The sequence below is a fragment of the Filicampus tigris genome, chromosome 13, assembly GCF_054856515.1.
Source record: "Filicampus tigris isolate MCC_2025a chromosome 13, RoL_Ftig_1.0, whole genome shotgun sequence".
In the NCBI taxonomy this organism is placed as follows: domain Eukaryota; kingdom Metazoa; phylum Chordata; class Actinopteri; order Syngnathiformes; family Syngnathidae; genus Filicampus; species Filicampus tigris.
In genome coordinates this window covers 6,012,947-6,033,094 of record NC_141229.1, presented here as the reverse complement: position 1 = coordinate 6,033,094, position 20,148 = coordinate 6,012,947, and the positions used below count along the sequence as shown (strand labels likewise).

The window sequence follows — 20,148 nt, the reverse complement described above, 5'->3', positions numbered from 1 at the left end:
AAATAGAGTGTTTCCAAAACTTTGACTGGTACTGTATACTTGGAGCTGACTTCACCGCTGTTGGCAACTTTTCCATTTGTGTGCAGCATATCAGATAAATGCCACTTCACCATGTGTGCTTTGAAACTTGGCTCCACACTCATTAACCCGAGTTTGCAGACTTCGGCGCTCTACTGGGTTTATATTCAATTAGACTTTCCTCAAAGGGCAAGTCAACTTATAAATTAATTAATTAATATATAATTAGAAAGAAAACTACTATGTGGCTCCACTAGCTTAAACATGGTATTACTATTTTTATTAATATTTTGTTTGTGCAGTATGAATTAAGCAGCAAAAGCCAATCTTTTTTTTTTTCTAATTTCTTTTTTTTTTATCCATCTCAGGGAGCAGCTATTTTGCCTTTTGCTGCTCACTGAAAATGACATCACAATGGCTCAGGTATAACCAATCACAGCTCACCTGTTTTCTGAGTTTGGTCATATGACATTTGCAAACTGACCCTTGATTGATCGTTTCTGATCTGATGACGCCTATATAAGGTCAGATAGGTAAAAGCGACCACAATGTCAAGCAGCCCTACAATTAGACTGTAGGGGGTTTTTTTTGTATGAAGAAGAAAGCCCAGCTTCCCTTGTCCGTCTGTTAAAAAAACAAGTACTAAAATAAAAATCCAAGAATGTTAGATATTTTCTGCCAAATAACTAGAAATTTTCAACTGTAATTATAACTTAAGGAAGAACATTGATGTATACTTTCTTATCCGTGGATTCATGAAGAGACATGATAAAGCCTTTCACTAATTTGCTACCCAGAACTATGGAGGAGGACTTAAGACGAGACAGGTTAGCATGGGCCAAATCCATAGCAAACAAAGTCGGTATACTCTTTGAACTCACTGCACTGCTATCATTGGATAAATCTGTGTCACATGGTTTAGGGATGCTATGTTATGTTAAGCAGATTAAACTGTTGCACAGTGCTCGAGGGCACTTCCAACAAAGAGAGCAACTGTGCTCCAAAAATGGTTACGGTACATCAAGGTAAAAACATTCGGCAAACTTTTTTATTATGTCAGAAGGCTATAATGGACCGAGTTAATCGGCAGACCGATTAATTTACTGAATAATACTGAAGTGAATATTTACTAACAGGAACAAGATTGCAAACAAATGACATTTAATAGTGTGCAAAATATCGTAATGAACAGAAGTGACCTTTTAAAGGGGAAGTCAACTCCATGTTCTATGCGCCTTCGCTAGTCTAAACATGGTGGTATTATAGTTCATGTTTTGATGTTCTGTAAAGCACTTTGTTACAGCTGCAGCTGTTGTGAAAGCAGTATATAAATAAAGATGTATTGTATTGTATATGAGTTCAAAATCCACCCACTTTTGTCCATCTCAGGCTCACCTGTTTTCTGAATCCGAGCCGTGATTGGTTGTAACCTGAGCAGCTGTGATGTCATTTTCAGTCGACAGAAGTGACAAAATGGCCGCCACCTGAGATGGCTAAAACTGGGTGGAATTTGTCGCATATTCCACAAACACAATATTAATCAGAATGCCATGTTTAGACTAGTGGGCCTTGCATAGAACATATTCTTGTAGAGAACATTTTAGGGTTGACTTCGACTTTAAGAAAATGATAAGAGTAGCTTATTGTTCTTTTAATAATTTACAGTCATTCTGCAGTATTCTCATGCTGCAGACAGGCACTTTAACACATACACTGCATGTTTGTTTTTTTTACCTTAAAGGTGGAAGTCAACGCAAACATTTTTTTTCAAGAATATGTTCTATGCAAACCCACTAGTTGAAACAGGGCATTCTGATGAATATTGCTTTGTGGGAATAAGTGTTAATCCACTCATTTTTCAAGCACGGCTCAGATTCAGAAAACAGGTCTGCCGTGATTGGTCATTGTGAGCAGTTGTGATGTCATTTTCAGTCGACAGAAGACAAAATGGCCGCCCCCAGAGATGGCTAAAAATAAGTGCATTTTGCTGCTTCACTTATATTCCACAAACGCAAAATCAATCACAATGCCGTGTTTCAACTGGTAGGCCTGCTGGGAAAATATTCTTGAAAAAAATATGTTTGGGTTGACTTCCGCTTTAAGGGTAGAAAAATGTTCCGTGAAAGTCCTCCGAGGGCTCTAAATTCATGAATAATATGATGCATGGATCAAACAAGTGTTTATTTTGGAAATTATGAGTACTTGTAGTCCTCCTTTTATAAGAGTTCCTCTGAGGTTTTTTGCATGGTGGGCCGACTCTTGCGGGGGGCCCCATGGACAGGGCATGCATCCACACGTATAAATATGGTAGTGAATGAGCTCAGTACATTTTCAGCTTGAAGACTTTGGCGAGAGGCGCTTTGGCACTTGAGTAGATCAGATAAGAGTCTCCGCCAACACTGAAGAACTCCCAGTCGCTGCAGCCGATGGTCGGGAGCCAGTGGACGGGAACGAAGCCCTCGTAGCCCTGCCACCTTGACGCGGGGGACGCAAGAAGCCACATTAGTGGAGTTTTATGAAGGATAACCTAATATCAAATACAATTAAAAATAATTAAAAGTAAAATGCAATACAATGTAAATTAAAGAATAATAATAATAAATACAATTTAAAAAAACAAACGAATACAAAATACAGTATGTAAATAAATCGAAATTATCGAAAACAAATAAAAGAAAATGAATTTTAAAAAGCGCAAAATCGTATTATTGCTGCATTACTGCATGAAAAATGATCACGAAAAATCTGATTTTAAAAATCTGCGATACAGTAAGAACGTAAAAAGTGAACAGCGATGTGGCGACGGGTGACTGTAGTACACTCCACAGCATCCACTTTGCCGGAGAGGCTCGTTTTCTTGTTTCCTCAGAGACAAATTTGCATCCAGTAAATACGTGAGAATCTTTTAATCCATTTTAGGTTAAGAATGCTGGCCTCAAAATCCTCCGCATGTCAAACGTGCTACTAATGCATCTCAGCGGGGAAATGACGAGGCGGGTACCTGTAGAGAACACTGTTCAGAGAGTACGACTCGCCATTGAAGGAGTTGGCCACGACCAGGAAATATTCCTCCCCGAGAGTGAAGAATTCCCAGTCCACCGCACTGCCGGAATAAAGCAAAAGTAATGCAAATGCTTGTATTAGAAACAATAGTAAGCTTTTTTTTTTTTTAAATAACACTTTCTTTGGCTACTTATTGATAAACGCCCCATCATGTGTCACAGGTTGTCCGCCCCATCATATCCAGTAGCGGGAAGTAATGAAGTACAAATGTTTCGTTAATGTACTTAAAGTGGGATATTTGTCATATGTGTGAAAACAGTCAATATAACCTGACAGTAGTACATAAGTGAAATGATCTGTGAAGAAAATCATCCCGCTCAGACCCTGTCTTGTCCCTCTAATTAGATTTTGAAGAAACCACCACACCTCAGAAAGAACAACCCATCCACAGAGAGAAGTCGTGAGCGATGAGATGTCAATCATTTGCCGTGCACTCACAAGCACACGAAATAGCAGGCACACGCTGTATGCAAATTCTGCCCTGACTTACCCTCAACATTTGGCTTTGGGCCCATTTTAACTGCCATATTTCCTCTTCCCTCCCCCCGCTTCTGCTGCTTGAAGAGGGGGCTAGGTGGCAATGATCGAATTCAAGGCTGTTGCTGTATGGATTCTGCACTGATCGACCGCAACAAAATCTGAAGCTGAACCACATCCCCCGAGTGGTTACTATGGAAGATTTTATGGCGATTAGTGAAGTGTGGCGACATTAAAATCAGTTTTAACGCAGCAAACCCTCCTTTAAGTAGATGTTTAAGGTATGTAATTGAGTAAATATTTTTGGGATGATTTTCTACTTTTACTTCCTACATTTGAAAACAGAATGGCTTTTTTCAACCTCGATGGATAAAAACCATGGCTGAAACCTGAATAAAGGGAGGTAAAGTGTTGACTGATCGAGTTTTTTTTATTTTTTTTCTATTTTTGTACTTAAAGTGGAAGTCAACCCAAACACATTTTTTCCCCCAGAGTATGTTCTCTGCGGGCCCACTAGTTGAAACAAGGCATTCTGATAAATGTTGCATTTGTGGAATAAGAGTTAATCCACCCGTTTTTAGCCCTCTCTGGAGGCGGCCATTTTGTCACTTCTGTTGACTGAAAATGACATCACAGTTGCTCAGGTCTCAGGTAGCGACGAATCACAGCTCTCCCGGTTTCTGATGCTGAGCCATGATTGGTCATTATCTGAGCCCTGAGCATCTGTGATGTCATTTTCAGTCAACAGAAGTGACAAAATGGTCCGTCCCCTGAGATGGCCAAACACGGGTGGATTTTGCTGCTTAACTCATATTCCACAAACGCAATATTAATCAGAATGCCTTGTTTCAACTAGTGAACCAGCATAGAACATATTCTTGAAAAAAATATATTTTGGTTGACTTCAACTTTAAGTACATTTCAGTCTTCACTTTTAAAAAAAAAACATTTACTTGAATAAAGCTGTTGAATCAGTACTTCAACTTTTACTAGTCTTTTTTTTACACATATATCCGTCCTACTTAAGTATAGGGTGTGAGTAGTTTTGACATTTTTGATTATACCTGTATGTGACGATATCCTGGAAGCGGACAAACACCCGCTCGGTCATGTCCAGCTCGTAGACAGTGGAGTTGATGGCATATTCACCGGGCCCGTTGCCGTGGAGCCGGTGTCCGTTGGCGACCACCAGGAAGACCCGTGTGCCTATCTGGAACATCTCCCAGTCAGTGGCGCAAAATGTCTGTAATAAATATATTAAAAAAAAATTTTCAAGACATGTATGGGCAGATGTGTAATTAAGGCTGAAAGTGAGCTGACTCATCCGGATCCTTTTCTACTCCTCCGCTGGATAGGTAGAAAAAAAGAAAAGTGGCCTGATTAATGGGAGGCTATTATTTTGAATCGTGTTGGGACAACCTGTGAATTAGACCGGCAATTAGCGGTTGTGTTGGCTTACACGCAAGGGAAGCAAACACCCATGCCATAAGAAAAAAACAGAGCTAGGCATACCACCTATGTGACGGACCGGTCCGCCTATCCACCTATGACGGATGCCCGTTGTGTAGGGGATAAACGATAGACGGGAAACTTAAAAAAATAGTCAGGCTAAAAATAGTTGGAAGCCCAGCGAGTGGTAATTTGTCAAAGTTGGTCGTCGGTATCGCTAACACAAGCACTTTTAAAATTATCCTACAGGCGATTACTATTCGGTCCAGCCGGACAAAATGGTGGATAAACGCACAGCGGAATCGTACCCCGGCTGTAGGCGGAAGGCGAGAAATGGACCGCAGATTTTTAGTAAAATGCCCAGCTATGGACAAAAAAAAAACCCTGTCGCTTTTTTTAACTGAATTCTGTGCGACAGAACCGCCAAAGTGGCAACACGGTGAGAAAAATGGAGATAAGCCTGAAACTGTGCCATAAATGTTTTGATTTTTTTCATGGGACAGTAGTCTGTGTTCCCGCCACACTTGTGAGGTACCTGCAGGAACTTGCACCTGTTGGTCGTTGAACGGTCATAGGGGAATCTCAAAACAGTAAAATGACCCAAGTCATGTATATGCGTATTTTTACGGGACGGTGCTTTGGGCTGGGCTTTGAAACAGTCCTGAGAACTGTGCGTTCCCGCCACAAATGTACAGGTCCCCGCAGAAACATGCACCTGCCGGTCTTAAAGTGGAAGTCAACCCATATTTTTTTCAAGAATATGTTCCCAGCAGGCCCACTAGTTGAAACACGGCATTCTGATAAATATTGCGTTTGTGGAATAAGTGTTAATCCACTCGTTTTTAGCCGTCTCTGGGGGCGGCCATTTTGTCACTTCTGTCGACTGAAAATGACATCACAACTGCTCACAACGACCAATAACGGCTGACCTGTTCTCTGAATCTGAGCCGTGATTGGTCGTTGTGAGCAGTTGTGACGTCATTTTCAGTCGACAGAAGACAAAATGGCCGCCCCCAGAGATGGCTAAAAACGAGTGCATTTTGCTCCTTAATTTATATTCCACGAATGGAAAATTAATCAGAATGCCGTGTTTCAACTAGAGGGCCTGCTGGGAACATATTCTTGAAAAAAATATGTTTAGGTTGACTTCCGCTGTAAGAAGGGTTACGGGGCAATCTTGACACAGTGAAAGAGTAAAACAATACGAGAATGATTATACATAAACATAAGAAGACATCGAGAGATCAGAGGTTTTCTTTAAAAGAATATGTTCTATGCAGCCCCAGTAGTCTAAACACGGCATTCTGATTGATTTTGTGTTTGTGGAATATGAGTTAAGCAGTAAAATTGGTTGTTACCTGAGCAACTGTGATGTCATTTGCGGTTGACAGCAAGTGACAAAATGGCCGCCCCCTGAGATGTGTATTTTACTGCTTAACTCATATTACTCAAACGCAATATTAATTGGAATGCCGTGTATTGACGACTGCATAGAACATAGTCTTGGGAACAAAATGTTGGCGTTGACTTCCCCTTTTTGACTTTTGAGGCAGAAATATTTTCGCAGCATTCATCATTGGATTTCTCACTGTCGTCTAATCAGTGACATAATTGTTCCTTCTCCAAATTTTCTCGCTTGTATGGACCTTCTCCCAATGTTTGTAAACAATACGTGACATGGTATTTCTGGGTACCCGGAAGTGAATGACTACAGCTGACTTGAAACGAAAAAAAAGACAAAACTTGTTGTGCTTGAGGTTATGCTGCCAGATAGCCTATACCCCAACAGGTCTATTTTATGTTTTTTTTTTTTTTTACTTCTAAAGCAGAAGTATTTCACGTGGAGTAGCCACCTCTATTCTGTATATACAGACTGTTAATCAAACCGCCATCATTGGTGCCTTCCTTTAAAATGTTTGACTGGGTTGTCTCTGAGAAATTTAACAAAACATAACGGCTAGCATGCTAGGAGACTAAAGCCCGCCATCCATTTCAGTGCCATAATTAGACCAACAGAAAAGTCAAATAATTAGCCATCACTCAATGATCCTAACTTTTTTTTTTTTTGCCACCCAGAAGTACGTGTGACATCATGGTGAAATTGTCTACAGAAAGATAAGAAAGCAACCGTCTTAAGTAGCCGTGGAAGTGTGACGTGTGTATGTCGGAGTGTTCTGGGTGAATTCAGGTGATTAATTAATCCGCCCTGGGGGAGCTTTATGGCTCCTCACATTCACCTGTGGAATTCCCCTAAATCTCCTTATGGACCTATCAATGTGTCAACACACGTTTCACTGTAAGTGCGGTTACAGTGCAAGTATGACACTTGCTGTCGGCTACAGACCGCATGCTCTATTTTTGGAAGCGAGGACACGCCTGATGCTCTCCTGGTCCTTGTCATTACCGTTTCATCTCGCCGCCGCGTTTGTGTTTGTTCCCTGCATCCGAGTGCAATGACAGGACTGTTTTACTGCGTTTCAGCCCACCATCGCATAAATCTCAGCAGAAGAAATTATGAGTCTGGCTCCTCGTAGGGCAGGGTGAGATAGCTTTGAAATAAAATATCAGATTTTTTTTTTTTTCTTCTCACAAAAACACAATTTCTGATTTCAATCGCCATCAACAGATGAATTACATCTTCATGACACAATGTGTGTACCTTAATGGTTTGGAGGACTCGAAAGTTCCCGTCGACCCAAACGTATATCACAGAGTCTACTGACGTGGTTACTCCATCAAAGGCGTTTGCGACAACCAGAAAATGGTAAGGTCCCACTTTGAAGAACTCCCAGTCATAAGCCCCTGACGTTCTCAACTTCTGGTGAACCTCAAAGGACTTAGTTGGCTTGTTCCACTTGTACACTACGCTGTCTATGGTGTGGTTGTTATCACCTACAGGAGAGACAGTGACACACAATGATAGGTTAATTTCAACACCGCAAAGTGTTGGTCTTGACTTGGTCTCAACCCCCTTGAATTGAAATGGAAAATTGGAAATGAAAATCAAATTGGATTGTCATTGGCACAATTACAAAGCAACGGAATTCATTTAACTGTTTCAAGAAACAAAAAACAATGACACCAACAGAGGGAGACAGAACGGGAGGGCAGACGGGCTGCCAGGCAGCGACTCGATTCTCCTAGATGAAAGCGAAAAATAAAAGGAAGGAGGGGAGTCCCAAATTATGCTCCCCTAGGGGAGGGGCACAGTGTGGGGTCTGGAAAAAAAAAAAACTTAGCACATGAATAAAAGACATCACGACAAAAACTCAAATACGTGAAAATTTGGGTAGGGGTACGGGGTATTGGGCAGGGGAGACGACCCAGACACAATGAGCGGATTTCTTGGTCATGATACTGTCTCAAGTACTTCAAGTCGTGGACTTGGTTTGGTGTCAGCCCCTTAAGATCAATATAAGTATTGGTCTGGACTTGGTCTCAGGTCCTCAAAGTATTGGTCTTGATTTGGTCTCAAACAGTCATGATTTGATTCAGTCCCAACTACTCCGAGTCTTGGTCCTGACTTGATGTAGATACATGAGGGACGGTGACACACCATAACGATAAGTTAGTTTCAACCCTCAGAGTTTTGATCTTGAGTACGTCTCAATCACTAAAAGAAGTCTTGGGCTCAACAAGCCAAAGTTTTAGTCTTGGTCTCGACTCGGTCTCAAGCCCTTAAAGTCTTGTTCTAGCTTTGAGCTGCAGTCCTAAGACTCGTGGTCTTGACTTGGTCTGAAATTACACCATGTTTGATGATACTCATGCCATATGTTTTTTTTTTAAAAATTACAGTTGTCTTACCTATCCTGTGATTGGCGACTACGAGATAGGTGTGTCGATGGATTTTGAAGGCCTCCCAGTCACGTGCGCAGTGCGTTTCCAAGGTCTGAAACTGCACAAACTGTTTGCTTTTTCGGCTCCACTTGTAAATGACAGAGACATCGCCTTCTTGTCCCACACTGGTGCCTATATTAGAGTTGGACACCACCAGAAATGTCTAGAACAAAATAACAGGAATTTAGCCGCACTTGATACAAAAAAGTTGCATGAATAGGAGAAACGTGACATTTTTCATTTTACATTGATTTTTTTCCCACCAATGGCAGAAAGTAACAATGTACAAATGCTTTGTTTCTGTACTTTATAGATTACGATATCTGTAATTTACTAGTGCATTTATTTTTCTAATGACTTACTTCTATTCCTTACATTTGAAACAAATATCTGTATTTTGTCATTCTTACTTTGACAAAATAGGCGTGTTACTTTTTTTCAAACCTCCACAAATGACAACAGGACAAAAAAGAAAAAGATTTTGACACAACAGAGATGGAGATATAATATTAGACAGATGACATTTTTTTAAGAGCATCGTTTGATGTTGGTACCCAAAAATTCTACTGTTGTACCCATGTACATTTCAGTCTGTGTTTTTTATTTACTTAAAGTCGAATCAGTACTTATACTTTTACTGGAGTTGTCTTTTAACAAAAGTATCTGTACTTTGACTTAAATACAGAGTGTACTTAAATACACTAGGGCACTGTCCAAGTCCAGACCCCTGATTGTCTCATCAGGAGGCATACAGGCATGTGGAGGCCATACGCACTACTTACTGATCTACCTGCAATCTCACTTGTCCCGTTTCATTGAAGCCATACCTTCTTGCCCATGTTGAAATGCCTCAATGCCAGTGCTCCATGGGTGCTAATATTCTGGTACAGCTGGAAGCCGTTATGTTGGCTCCACTGGTACACTGCGGAGCCAGAAGTTGTGGAGCGGTGAGCCATGGCAGCCATCAGACCCACGCCCTGTACCTGGAAGACCTGAAGATGACACAGAACAATTCACTGTCTTGGTATTGACTTTGTTTCAACTCCTGAAATTTGACATTGGTCTCAAGTCTGAGCCTTAGTCTTGGCTTGGTCCTAACCATGCCTTGATAATTGTTGTGACTTTGGTGTCAACCCCTGCAATTATTGGTCTCAATTTGCCAAAGTCTTGGTCTTAATGTGGTCTCAACCCCTCAAAGTCCTGGTCTTGACTTTGGTATCAACCCTTCAAAGTCTTGAATAAAGACTTTGAAGAGTTGATACCAAGTATTGAATAAAGACTTTGAAGGGTTGATACCAAGTCAAGACCAGGACTTTGAGGGGTTTTATCAGGTTGTCCTTGACTTGGTATCAGCTTGTCAAAGTCTTGGTCTTAACTTTGGCCTCAATCTCTCAAAGTTTTGGTCTTGGCTTTGGTATCAACCCTTCAAAGTCTTGGGTCTTGACTTGGTCTCAATTTTTCAAAGTATTGATCTTTACTTGGCTACAAAAGCGTCAAAGTCCTGGTCCTTACATCGGCGCACCCCTCAAAGTCTTGGTCTTTAATTGGTCTTAAACCTTCAAAGTCTTCATTTTAATTTAGTGTCAACCTGCTTTCATGACTTGGTCTTAACTTGCAAAAGTGGTCTTGACTCTCTCATCCATCTATTCAAAGTGTTGCTCTTCACTTGGTCTCAACCCCGCCAATCCTCCATCTTGGCTTAGTCTCAACCTGTCTCGGTCATAGTATGGACTTAGTTTCAACCCCTCAAAGACTTGGTCTTGACTTTGGGCTTGTCGCTTCAATGCCTTGGTCTTTACTTAGTCACAACTTGTCAATGTCTAGGTCTTCACTCGGCCTTAACCGTTTAAAATCCATCCATCCATCTATTATACTTGTCTCAATTCTGTCTCAATCCATCAAAGTCTTTATCTTGACTTGTACTCAATTCCTTAGTGTCTTGGTTTTGACCTGGTCTCAACTCCTCAAATTCTTGTCTTGACTTACACGCAACCCCAAAGATTGTTGGTCTTGACTTGGACTCAAGTCTTAACGGTCTTCATTTGCTCAAATGATGTGGTTTTGACTACACAATGCCAGCACTGACATGCAGAACGTAAGAAGGGCTTTTACCTCTATGTCGTGTGTCTCAGAGCTCGTGCTGAGAACCTGCTGTTCCTCAACATAGTCCAGTCGTTTACGATCTGAGCAGATGAAGACGTTTGTTCATTTCCAATCTGAGACATTCTAGTGATGAAGTTGGCGCCTCACCCTCCAGCACGGTGATCCACGAGGTACCGTCGCAAAGGTAGAGCGCTTTCCTGAGCAGATTGAACCACAACTGGCCTCGGAGTGGCTCCGAGCATGTCTGCTGTAAGCCCACCGACACTCTCGCTTCAGTTTCTGGTCATTCACAAATATTTAGAATAGACTTTGTAGACCTTATGGGATGTTGTGTATTACACTACAAATGCATCAACTCTACCGTAAGGGACCAGGTGACTTGCAGCATTCTTCCCGGTGACGGCAACATCTGACAGCAGCAGCGGTGGAACTGATAGAGCTGCAAATTGAGCTTGGGTCGATGGGCATATCTGACGAGTGGCATCTGAACCCGGCACCAGAACCAACTGTCGCAACAGGCCCTGTAAAAAGACCGGTAGATCAGAGAGACGCTCTGTAGTCTGCAAATAGCTCGATGTCGAAATTCACCCTTAACACCAATCTTAAACTGAAACGGGATAAAAACACGGAAAAGGTGGTATTGGTAACGTTAACCTTAAAAGCTAACCCTTAACAGTTATCCTTACCCTGTTTCTAATTAGAAATGGAAAAGACGGCGGCAGCAGATGGGAAGGGTTACCTTTCAACATTGCATCATTAATAAACTGAACTGAACTGTACAGCTCATGACATGGAAGCACCGAGAGGGGAAGTTCGGGCCTTACCGTGAACAATCCTTTCCATCTGCCCCGACTGCCGATGTGAAATCTGGACACGTGAAAGCTGAGGTCCGATGGGAAAGGCCTGGAGGAAAGGCTGTTTTCCAGAAAAGATAACATTTTCATAAAGCATTTTTCCAAATAAATTGACATCAACAATAAAAAGAACTGTGTTATCTGTATGGCTACCAATATTCCCATTTTAGGGGAGTTTGCAGTCAAAGCCATCCATCAAATGATGTCATGCTGCTGTGACTGTACGGCTGCAGGCTGTAAGCATATTTGTAGCACTGCTGACGTATTGTGCTGAAGGATCTATTAACCCTGCGGGGCGCATTCAAGGGGACGGAACGGAACTCAGGTGATGGGGTGGTAGAAATGTAGGATTCAGATAACTTTACTGATCCTGATGCGGGCAATTCTTCTCCAGCTTACAGGTCCAAGTGAACATTCAACCTCAACACACATTTGATAGGACATAGATAACATAAGATATGGTCAAAAAGGTAAACAGGTCATGGGACAGGTTGAAATAAATAAAATATAGTGACAGTGCTGTTGATGTATTTATTTCTCTTTTCACAGTCCGGCCATTCAATCCCAGGAATTTATTTAGATTTTTTTTTCATATTTTTTCAAACGTTAGGGTAAAAGAGGGTCTGAAAATGTTTGGCAGTGAATGAGTTAAGGTAAGTGCAGAAATGAATAGAGAAAATGAAAATGGTGGTTCCTGGTCGGTTGAGTTCCAATTATATCAAACAAGGAGCAGTGCGTTGTTGCATTACGATGGTCTTTGTCTGGGTCTTGAAAAAAAAAAAAAAAAAAAAAAAAGCTTACCTGTCCTGCGGCGATCTACAATCCACAGTCAACCTGCCGTGACGACCATTGACGGACAAAACCAGGGTGTGCCAGTGGTTGTCTGCGAGGTGGGCGCCTCGGAACACCCACTGCTCCGTGACTCCTCGCTGCCCCCTGAAGAGCACGTGGAGCCGCTTCCCGGAGAGTCTCAGTCCCAGGAGCAGACGGCGGTGTTCTGCGTTGTTCTTCGCTCTTCTTCCACTGATGTCTGTTTGCGGATTATTCCCCTCTTCTCTCTCTTCTTCATCCTCCTTCTCCTCCAGGGCTCCCTGATCTTCTCTTTTTGGCTCCATCATGGTGAGGATGTACTCACTTTTCTGAAAGGTGAAAAAATATGTATGCTACCAAAGTCCAACACAATCAATCCAACGATGTTGGTTGGCATTTCTTTCCTGCAGGAAATGCAATGAATCCTCACTATTCAGGAAATGCAATGAATCCTCACTATTTCCCAGAATATGTTCTGTGCAAGCCCACTAGTTGAAACAAGGCATTCTGATAAATATTGCGTTTGTGGAATAAGAGTTAACCCACCCGTTTTCAGCCATCTCTGGGGGCGGCCATTTTGTCACTTCTGTCGACTGAAAATGACATCACAACTACCCAGGGCTCAGGTAACGACCAATCACGGCTGACCTGTTTCCTGAAGCTGATTGGTCGTTACCTGAGCCCAGAGTAGTTGTGATGTCATTTTCAGTTGACAGACGTGACAAAATGGCCGCCCCCTGATATGGCTAAAAAGGGGTGGATTTTGCTGCTTAACTCATATTGCTTAACTAGTGGGCCTGCTGGGAAAATATTCTGGAAAAAAATATGTTTGGGTCAATTTCCTTTTTAATGGGTGCGCTCCACACCTACAAAATTATAACAACTGTCTTTATTAATATTGAGTTCACAAATAGCAATATGTGAATCGGTTGGGGTTTACATACTGTACTCTGTACTCTTTATTCCTCTACTTCGCTTTTAAACGTCTTAAATTCTTTTGCTTTTTGTGCACCTTCATGGGGGCATGAGGTTTGCTCACCTTGTGCGCAACGCGAGCCACTTTCAGCGTGACTACGATGGAGAAGTCTTTCGGGGAATGGTCACAGTTGGAGAGTAGGCTGACGGGAGCATGAGGCCCGGAGAAGTGGACGCCGCGCACCCCTCCGGATGACCTCACGTGCACCCGCGCCATGAGTCCGGAGGCGTCCTTCTCGAGGACAGCGGATAGGAGATCCACAGGAGCCAAATCTGGAGGCCGTTGACTAACATTAGTGATGATGCAATCGTGGGTGAAAGTGATGTCAGGGGCTAATTATTTCTAACTACATGTTCTACATGCAGGCCCTCTAGTTGAAACGCGGCATTCTGATTAAAATTGCGTTTGTGGAATATGAATTAAGCAGCAAAATCCACCCATTTTTATTCATCTCAGGGGGCGGCCATTTTGCCACTTGCTGTTGACTGAAAATGACATCACGGTTGCTCAGGGCAGACGTAATGATCAATCATGTTTCAACTGTTTTCTGAGTTTGGTGATGGGGCATTCGCAAGCTGAGCTTTGATTGGTCGTTACCTGAGCAACTGTGATGTCATCAGAATACCGTGTTTGGACTAGCGGGGACATATCATGGTAAAGAACATTTTTGGGTTGACTTCCACTTTATAAAAAAAAAAAAAAGTTTTATATCGCAACATTACATTCTGAATGCATGTTTATCTTGAGTAGACCCACAAAAGTCAAGAAATCATCTGAAAAGACACATGAAGTCTGTCTTTTTGGTATGTTGAGGCCAAGAAAACACAATTTGGGGGGCTTTAACACATTAAAAAAAAAAAAAGTGCATATATATCATCAGTAGACCCACCAAAAACTCTTAAATTCAAGCCTGAAAAGAAATAGGACGTCTACCATTTTTGGTCTGCAGTGGTCATTTTGAGCTCATTTTAGCCATTTTCAGGGGTGCTTCAAAGACGGACTTCTCCAGTAGACAAAGAAAATGTTGTCTTCTTTTGCATTTCAATTTGAATTTATTTTCACTTTACAAAGACCTCAAACCAGTATGTTTGTTACACTAATGCAGGTGAGTAATCGACTCCACTTTGGAGGTTCTACTGTCCGGTAATTGCACTGCTGTTTTGACAACATAGCGTCAGTTAAAGTGCACCTTTGATTTGAGGAGGGCTGAGAGCAGGGGTTGGCAACCACCTCCAAAAGGGCATCCCACTCCTGAGCGGGAACTCCTGCTACTAACTCATTTGAAGAAAAAAAAAGCGTTTTAGCATGCCGGAATTCCTGCCGTGGAAGGAATAGCCCTGGGTGGCGGGAGGAGTGGCTTTTAGTGTTTTCCAGCAAATGGGAATTGCTCGCAAAACGTATGAGACATCCTTGGAACATGTGGCATCCCAACCTCGTTCCACGTCTGTACTTGTTTAGAGGCGGGGAGGGATGAAAATTAAAATTAAAAGCACAAAATTGGCATCTCAAAGCTTGGCAAACCAAGCTTCCTGAGTGTGGATACGCTATCCAGAGGAATTTGTGGCTGGGGGGGGGGGGGGGTTTCCCGGGGATTCATAGGTGGATAATCATTATTAACAGGAACTACAAGTGAGAGAGAGGGAAAATATTACCTGGACATTGTCCTCCGAGGTCAGCCGTCATGGGAGCGACCCTGAGGATGAGCAGAAGGAGCTGGGAGAATAGCAGCGATGACATCATCACCGGAAGCCTCCTAAGTTCACTCGGTCTCCCTGACAAAGTGTCTCCATGCGGGATGCTCCCTTGGCAAAAGCATCTTTCACATCATCCAAAAATCGGAAAATCTTGAAAGAGAAAACAAAAAAAGTCCAAAGTTGAGAAAAGAACAAGACAGGATGTTCCAGATGATCTGTGAGTGTCTGGAGAGGAATCCACAGAAATGTGTGGGGAAGCCGTGCACCTGCACGGCCCCCTTATAAGAGGCCCCCGCCATGCAAATGAGCCTGTCACTCGTCCTACTGCTTTTTTTTTTTTTTTTTTTTAACCGCCTGCTTAAGACACACGCACAAACACGCATACGCGTTTATGAGGCTTTCAGGGGACTGTCATTCTTAAGGGGACCTTGGTTTATGATTATTTTTGAAGTATAATATAAAACATTGACTTCAAAGTTACCTTAATTGAAATGTGCTTTTTAATCTTTCTGGAAGAACTTGCAAAGAGGGCAATCATTTTTCCTTATTGCAAATGCCATTTATCCGCTCGAGACTCCCCCCACCAAAAAAAAAAAAAAAAAAAAAAAAAAGACTTTTTTTTGTAGGGTCTGGCCAACAAATCCAAACAGCTGACGCTTAACAATTTGACGACTTATCTTCAAACATGTCTAATGTATTTAGAAACAAACCACGTAAATGACTTTACCGGGACTTTGATTTTGAAAAATGTACATATTAATATATACATTTATAATATATATACATATACATATATACACATATATACATATACATATATATAAATATATATACATACAATATATATAACTTTTCAATTATGTGGTACATATTAATTGTACTTGATAAATGTTTAGTTCTTAAAGATTAAATGCATATGTATGGTGCAGTACTTAAAAGTTACATAGTACACAAATGTGAACCGTAGTTGAATTTACTGTGCTTAAAATATGCAGAAAATGAACTGTATTTTAAGTTTATAAAATTTACTCATAGCTATTATCTTGATTGTAATGTACTTGGGTATAGAGTAGTTCATGTTTTAAATACACATTTTCTTAGTAAACAATTCAGTGGTTCTGTCGCGCACTACAGGTACTTGAGAGAGCCAGCGTGCCACCCCGAATAAATACATTCCGTCAATTATTCTATCTATGCTCGTAAGGGTTTCACACGCAAAAACTTTTTGCTGTTGTTTTTTTTTTTTTTTTTCCTGTCAGCAGCCTCTGGAGGTTTCCAACGACATTACTGGAGCATGAGCGCCACCTTCTGGATCAGGAAAGCAAATATGACTCCACTTCAGTTTACTTCCAATGAATACTTCTTTATTCCAAATTTAGACCACAACGACCTGTTCAAATGTGTTGCTTCTGCATGATTGTGTGACAAATGGAAATAAGACATTAAATCACATCACATGATTATCCATTTTCATTATACAGCCAAGGGAACACAGCGCATTTGAAACTAATTATAAAGACTGAATGTGGAGGGGGGAAAAAAAACACCATATAAAAAAAGAAAAAAAAACTTTTGCCTTTTTAATTCAACAGTTCCAAATGTGATGTGATGGTGTTCCCCATCTTAAATTCCCGTGGAAATTTTCTGGACACTTCCCAGACATTTTCAACCCCTTCTTTTCAGAAACGGTTCCTTTTCAGCATTTCGTCATCTCATCCTTTGTGCATATTTGCCTGTCCTTCATCAGCTCCTCTCGGGCCATCGGCTCAATAACGGTACCCAGCCGGGTGAGCACCTTGGGTTTGGTGAGCTTTTTCACAGTGCGTTCCGTGTTCCAGGTGCGTCCCAGGGGAGAGCGCAAGGTGCTCTCGAACTGAGCGTGACTGGTGAAAGGAAACGGTTGCGTGTTCACCTGGTGAAGGCTGAGCGAGCTGTTCCTCTTCTCGGAGAGGATGACGCTGGGCAGTTTTTCATCTTTCCTGGGTGGAGGTGGGGCCGTTTTCACTCGGAACCGCCTGCGCTTGGCGCGGGAGGGCTTGAGGCCCGCCCCGCCCCACTCGCCCCAGCCGGGAAGCGTCATGTCCACCACGGTGGGCTTGTCCGCGTCCTCCTGATTCTTCTTGTCTTTCATGAAGTCGGAGATGACATCGTCTCCGGCGAAGGCTTCTTGAATGAGGCCCGTCTGTGCGAGCGTTTCGTCCGAGTCCTCCGAGGCCACGGCGGTCGGGGCGAGCGGGAGAAGAATGGTATTCGCGTCTTTGGTGAGAACTTCTTTCAGTGTTATACCTTTTGGTTTTTTCTGTGCTTGCTCCGTGGACGGCTGCGGCTCAAGAGGAGGTTTTTCCGGTTGAAGTGACTCCACTTGATTGAGGAGCTCCATGAACTCCAAAGGCTGCATTTGGTCCGTCTGGCCTTCCACCAGCGGAACAGATGCATCTTCAGACTCCTCAAAGGTGGCCGCTTTTCCACGGACCGCTAACATTTGCGAGTCCTGTTTTTCGGATTTAAGAGCGCCAGGAGCTTGGCGCATTTTCCGACGATTATCGAACTCACGTAGCAGGGATTCTTCCTCGGTTTCTTCGACGTCACTTTCCTCCTCTTCTATATTTGCCACAGTTTTGGTCAACTCTGAGGTCAAGTTGAGGTCGTGCGTCTCTTTCACTTTCTCGGCGGGATCTTCGGAGAGCTTTCCTTTCATCCAGGGATTGGAACCCGTTCCCAGCGGTGCTTCGTTTACAAAATCAGGCAAATTTCCCGGGCTTTCCGCTTCCTCGTCGTCATCATTCAAAGCAACGGCGAGTTTCTGTGTCAAGTCTTTGTTGACCTCCAGCTGCTGCTGCATTGCTTTGCGAGCGCTTTCGTCATATTTTGCCATGATGGCCTTGGACTTGGCCCACTTACCGCTGTTCTGGTGTTTTAACGACATTCTTTCTTGCATCCTGGCCAATTCCATTTTGTTAATCTCCTCTAAAGCAGCCGACGGGTCATTTTTCACCATCTCGTCAAAGCGCTTGAGGAATTCTTTGCGCTTTGCTTTGTTGAGCACTCTGTGGTATTTCTTGCTCTTGATCTTCCGCTCTCGCCGGGCTTTGGCTTCATAGTAGGTCTGCAGAGCCCTGGCTTTCTGAAGCTCAGCGCGGCGTATCTTCACCTCCAACAGACTCATCGCCTTCATGGACGCCTCCTCAGCAGGGGTTAAAATGGGGTCATTAGTCGGTTGGTTGTTGGCAGACAGGAGGGAAAATATTTCCTGTTCAAGGGGAGTTTGTGCCTTCCAGCCCGTGACAACCCTCTCCATAGGTTTAGGGCCAGATGGCTCTTGATTCAAAGGGAAAATAAGTTGTTCGGCCCTCTGGTTCTGTTGAATCACACTTTGCCACTTGGTGACCTCTGTTGACACTTTCTGAAAGGCCACATCTCTCTGGATCCTCTCACTTGCCTGCCTGCTAAGAGGGCATTCAATGGTTTTCTTACTTCGCTGCAGTTTTGTCAACTGCTTCTTGGCCTCGGTCGAGACAGCTGGGACGTTGTGCATGGACTTCATTAGATCCGTCAAGTTTATTTTGTCGCCCTCACCCTCTGCATTGATCGTAAATTCCGACTTCTGGACGGCCGGCTCCGACCGCTCCCCGAGCTTTTTCTTCTGTCCCGCTCCTCCGAGAGCGCTGATTGCCTCCACCAGCTTTTGTCGTTTGCGTTCATCATCGCTGTCTTGCTCCGAGTCACTAGCGATAGTTTCATCAGATTTGGTGAAGCCATCTTCGACGAAATCGTAGCTTACATCTGGGGTGTCATCTGTAACGCTCGGACTCTTCTTTCGACCGTTCATATTCCGCTTTTTCGTCGAAACTTTTGCCATGTTGCAGTTTAACAACACCATAAACTGGTTAACTCAACAACACACGTGCGGTACTTACTACTTCCGCCTCCTCGTCTTCTTCTTCTACTTCGTTGTCGTCGTCTTCTTCGGCTGATTACGAAATTTCAACCTAGCCATTATACTACATAAAGACTTTTTTAGTAGTTAGTTCGTCACTTTGTACAAATCATTGATAACTTAAAAAACACTGTAATGTTATTTTTTTAATCTATTTATTTGCTCAATAACTAAAACGGAAATTTCATCAAGACAGAGTTCCGGTACATCTATAGATAACGCACCGGTTGGCCAGCTCACGAGCAGGCCGTATCATAGCTATAAATATACGTAGTTGGAACACGCCCCGTATTTTAGCCTTGCCCACAACGGCTCTATGCTAGAAAGGGCAAAGGCTTCAGCGCATTACTCATAATTGGACGGCAAGAAAACCGAAAACAAAGGATGCCAGCAGATTGTGCAACATACGGTTGCGCACATTGTCGTAAAATCATTACAAGGTAACTGGAAGTCACTGTATACATGGAAAGTGTTTAAGGCTTTTTTCTTTTCAAACATTTTGTATTGACAGCACACGTTTTGACATTGACAAAAAAGTAAACCTCGTGGAAATCAGTCGAGAAATGATCAAGTTACGACTTAATTTCAATGTCAATGCATTGCCTTTGATGGGAACGTTGTCCCTTCCAAAATGGCCACCATGAAGGCACGCCTTGTTAGCCGTGCAGCTACAGCTTGCTGGTATATCGTCTTCACAGCTGTGGACACTGTAGCCATAGCGATGAATAACCACTTGAGGGAGCCTCGGCTGTTTGAGCACCTACAGACCGAGCAGTGAGATTCATTTGTATTGATGGACGTTTGCTTGGGTCTAATAAATAACTCGATGAATTGTTTACCAATTTAGATATGGCTCGGTTTGTTACAAACATCCTCAAATTTGGCCCGATTGTTGGTATGCAAGTACCCCACTTGTGATGTTTTAATTAA

General features: G+C 42.7%; 2 protein-coding genes and 1 long non-coding RNA gene across 5 annotated transcripts; 1 reads left to right on the top strand and 2 right to left on the bottom strand.

The window, feature by feature from the left end:
- Positions 1-977: 977 nt before the first annotated feature.
- LOC147137357 (uncharacterized) lies at positions 978-3,971 on the top strand. Its single transcript, XR_015089273.1, has 3 exons — positions 978-1,043; positions 3,427-3,546; positions 3,646-3,971. It is a non-coding gene; the product is annotated as an uncharacterized LOC147137357 (long non-coding RNA).
- tspeara (thrombospondin-type laminin G domain and EAR repeats a) lies at positions 2,181-19,482 on the bottom strand. 3 transcript variants are annotated; one of them, XM_086049202.1, is made up of 14 exons: positions 19,199-19,482; positions 15,240-15,431; positions 13,651-13,859; positions 12,603-12,940; positions 11,772-11,862; positions 11,309-11,468; positions 11,095-11,226; positions 10,957-11,027; positions 9,672-9,836; positions 8,812-9,007; positions 7,667-7,899; positions 4,623-4,768; positions 3,020-3,121; positions 2,181-2,492 (listed from the first exon to the last, which is right to left on the bottom strand). In XM_086049202.1, the coding sequence occupies exons 2-14, from the start codon at positions 15,325-15,327 to the stop codon at positions 2,339-2,341; spliced, it is 2,085 nt and encodes a 694-aa protein (XP_085905328.1). In that variant the 5' UTR covers positions 15,328-15,431; positions 19,199-19,482; the 3' UTR covers positions 2,181-2,338. The 3 variants fall into 3 exon arrangements, with proteins under 3 accessions (XP_085905328.1, XP_085905327.1, XP_085905329.1); XM_086049201.1 differs by having other exon boundaries at positions 4,623-4,801; positions 19,199-19,477; XM_086049203.1 differs by lacking the exons at positions 13,651-13,859; positions 15,240-15,431; positions 19,199-19,482 and adding an exon at positions 13,158-13,198 and having other exon boundaries at positions 4,623-4,801.
- LOC147137356 (U3 small nucleolar RNA-associated protein 14 homolog A) lies at positions 16,624-19,214 on the bottom strand. Its single transcript, XM_086049200.1, has one exon. The coding sequence runs from the start codon at positions 19,159-19,161 to the stop codon at positions 16,978-16,980; it is 2,184 nt and encodes a 727-aa protein (XP_085905326.1). The 5' UTR covers positions 19,162-19,214; the 3' UTR covers positions 16,624-16,977.
- Positions 19,483-20,148: the final 666 nt, after the last annotated feature.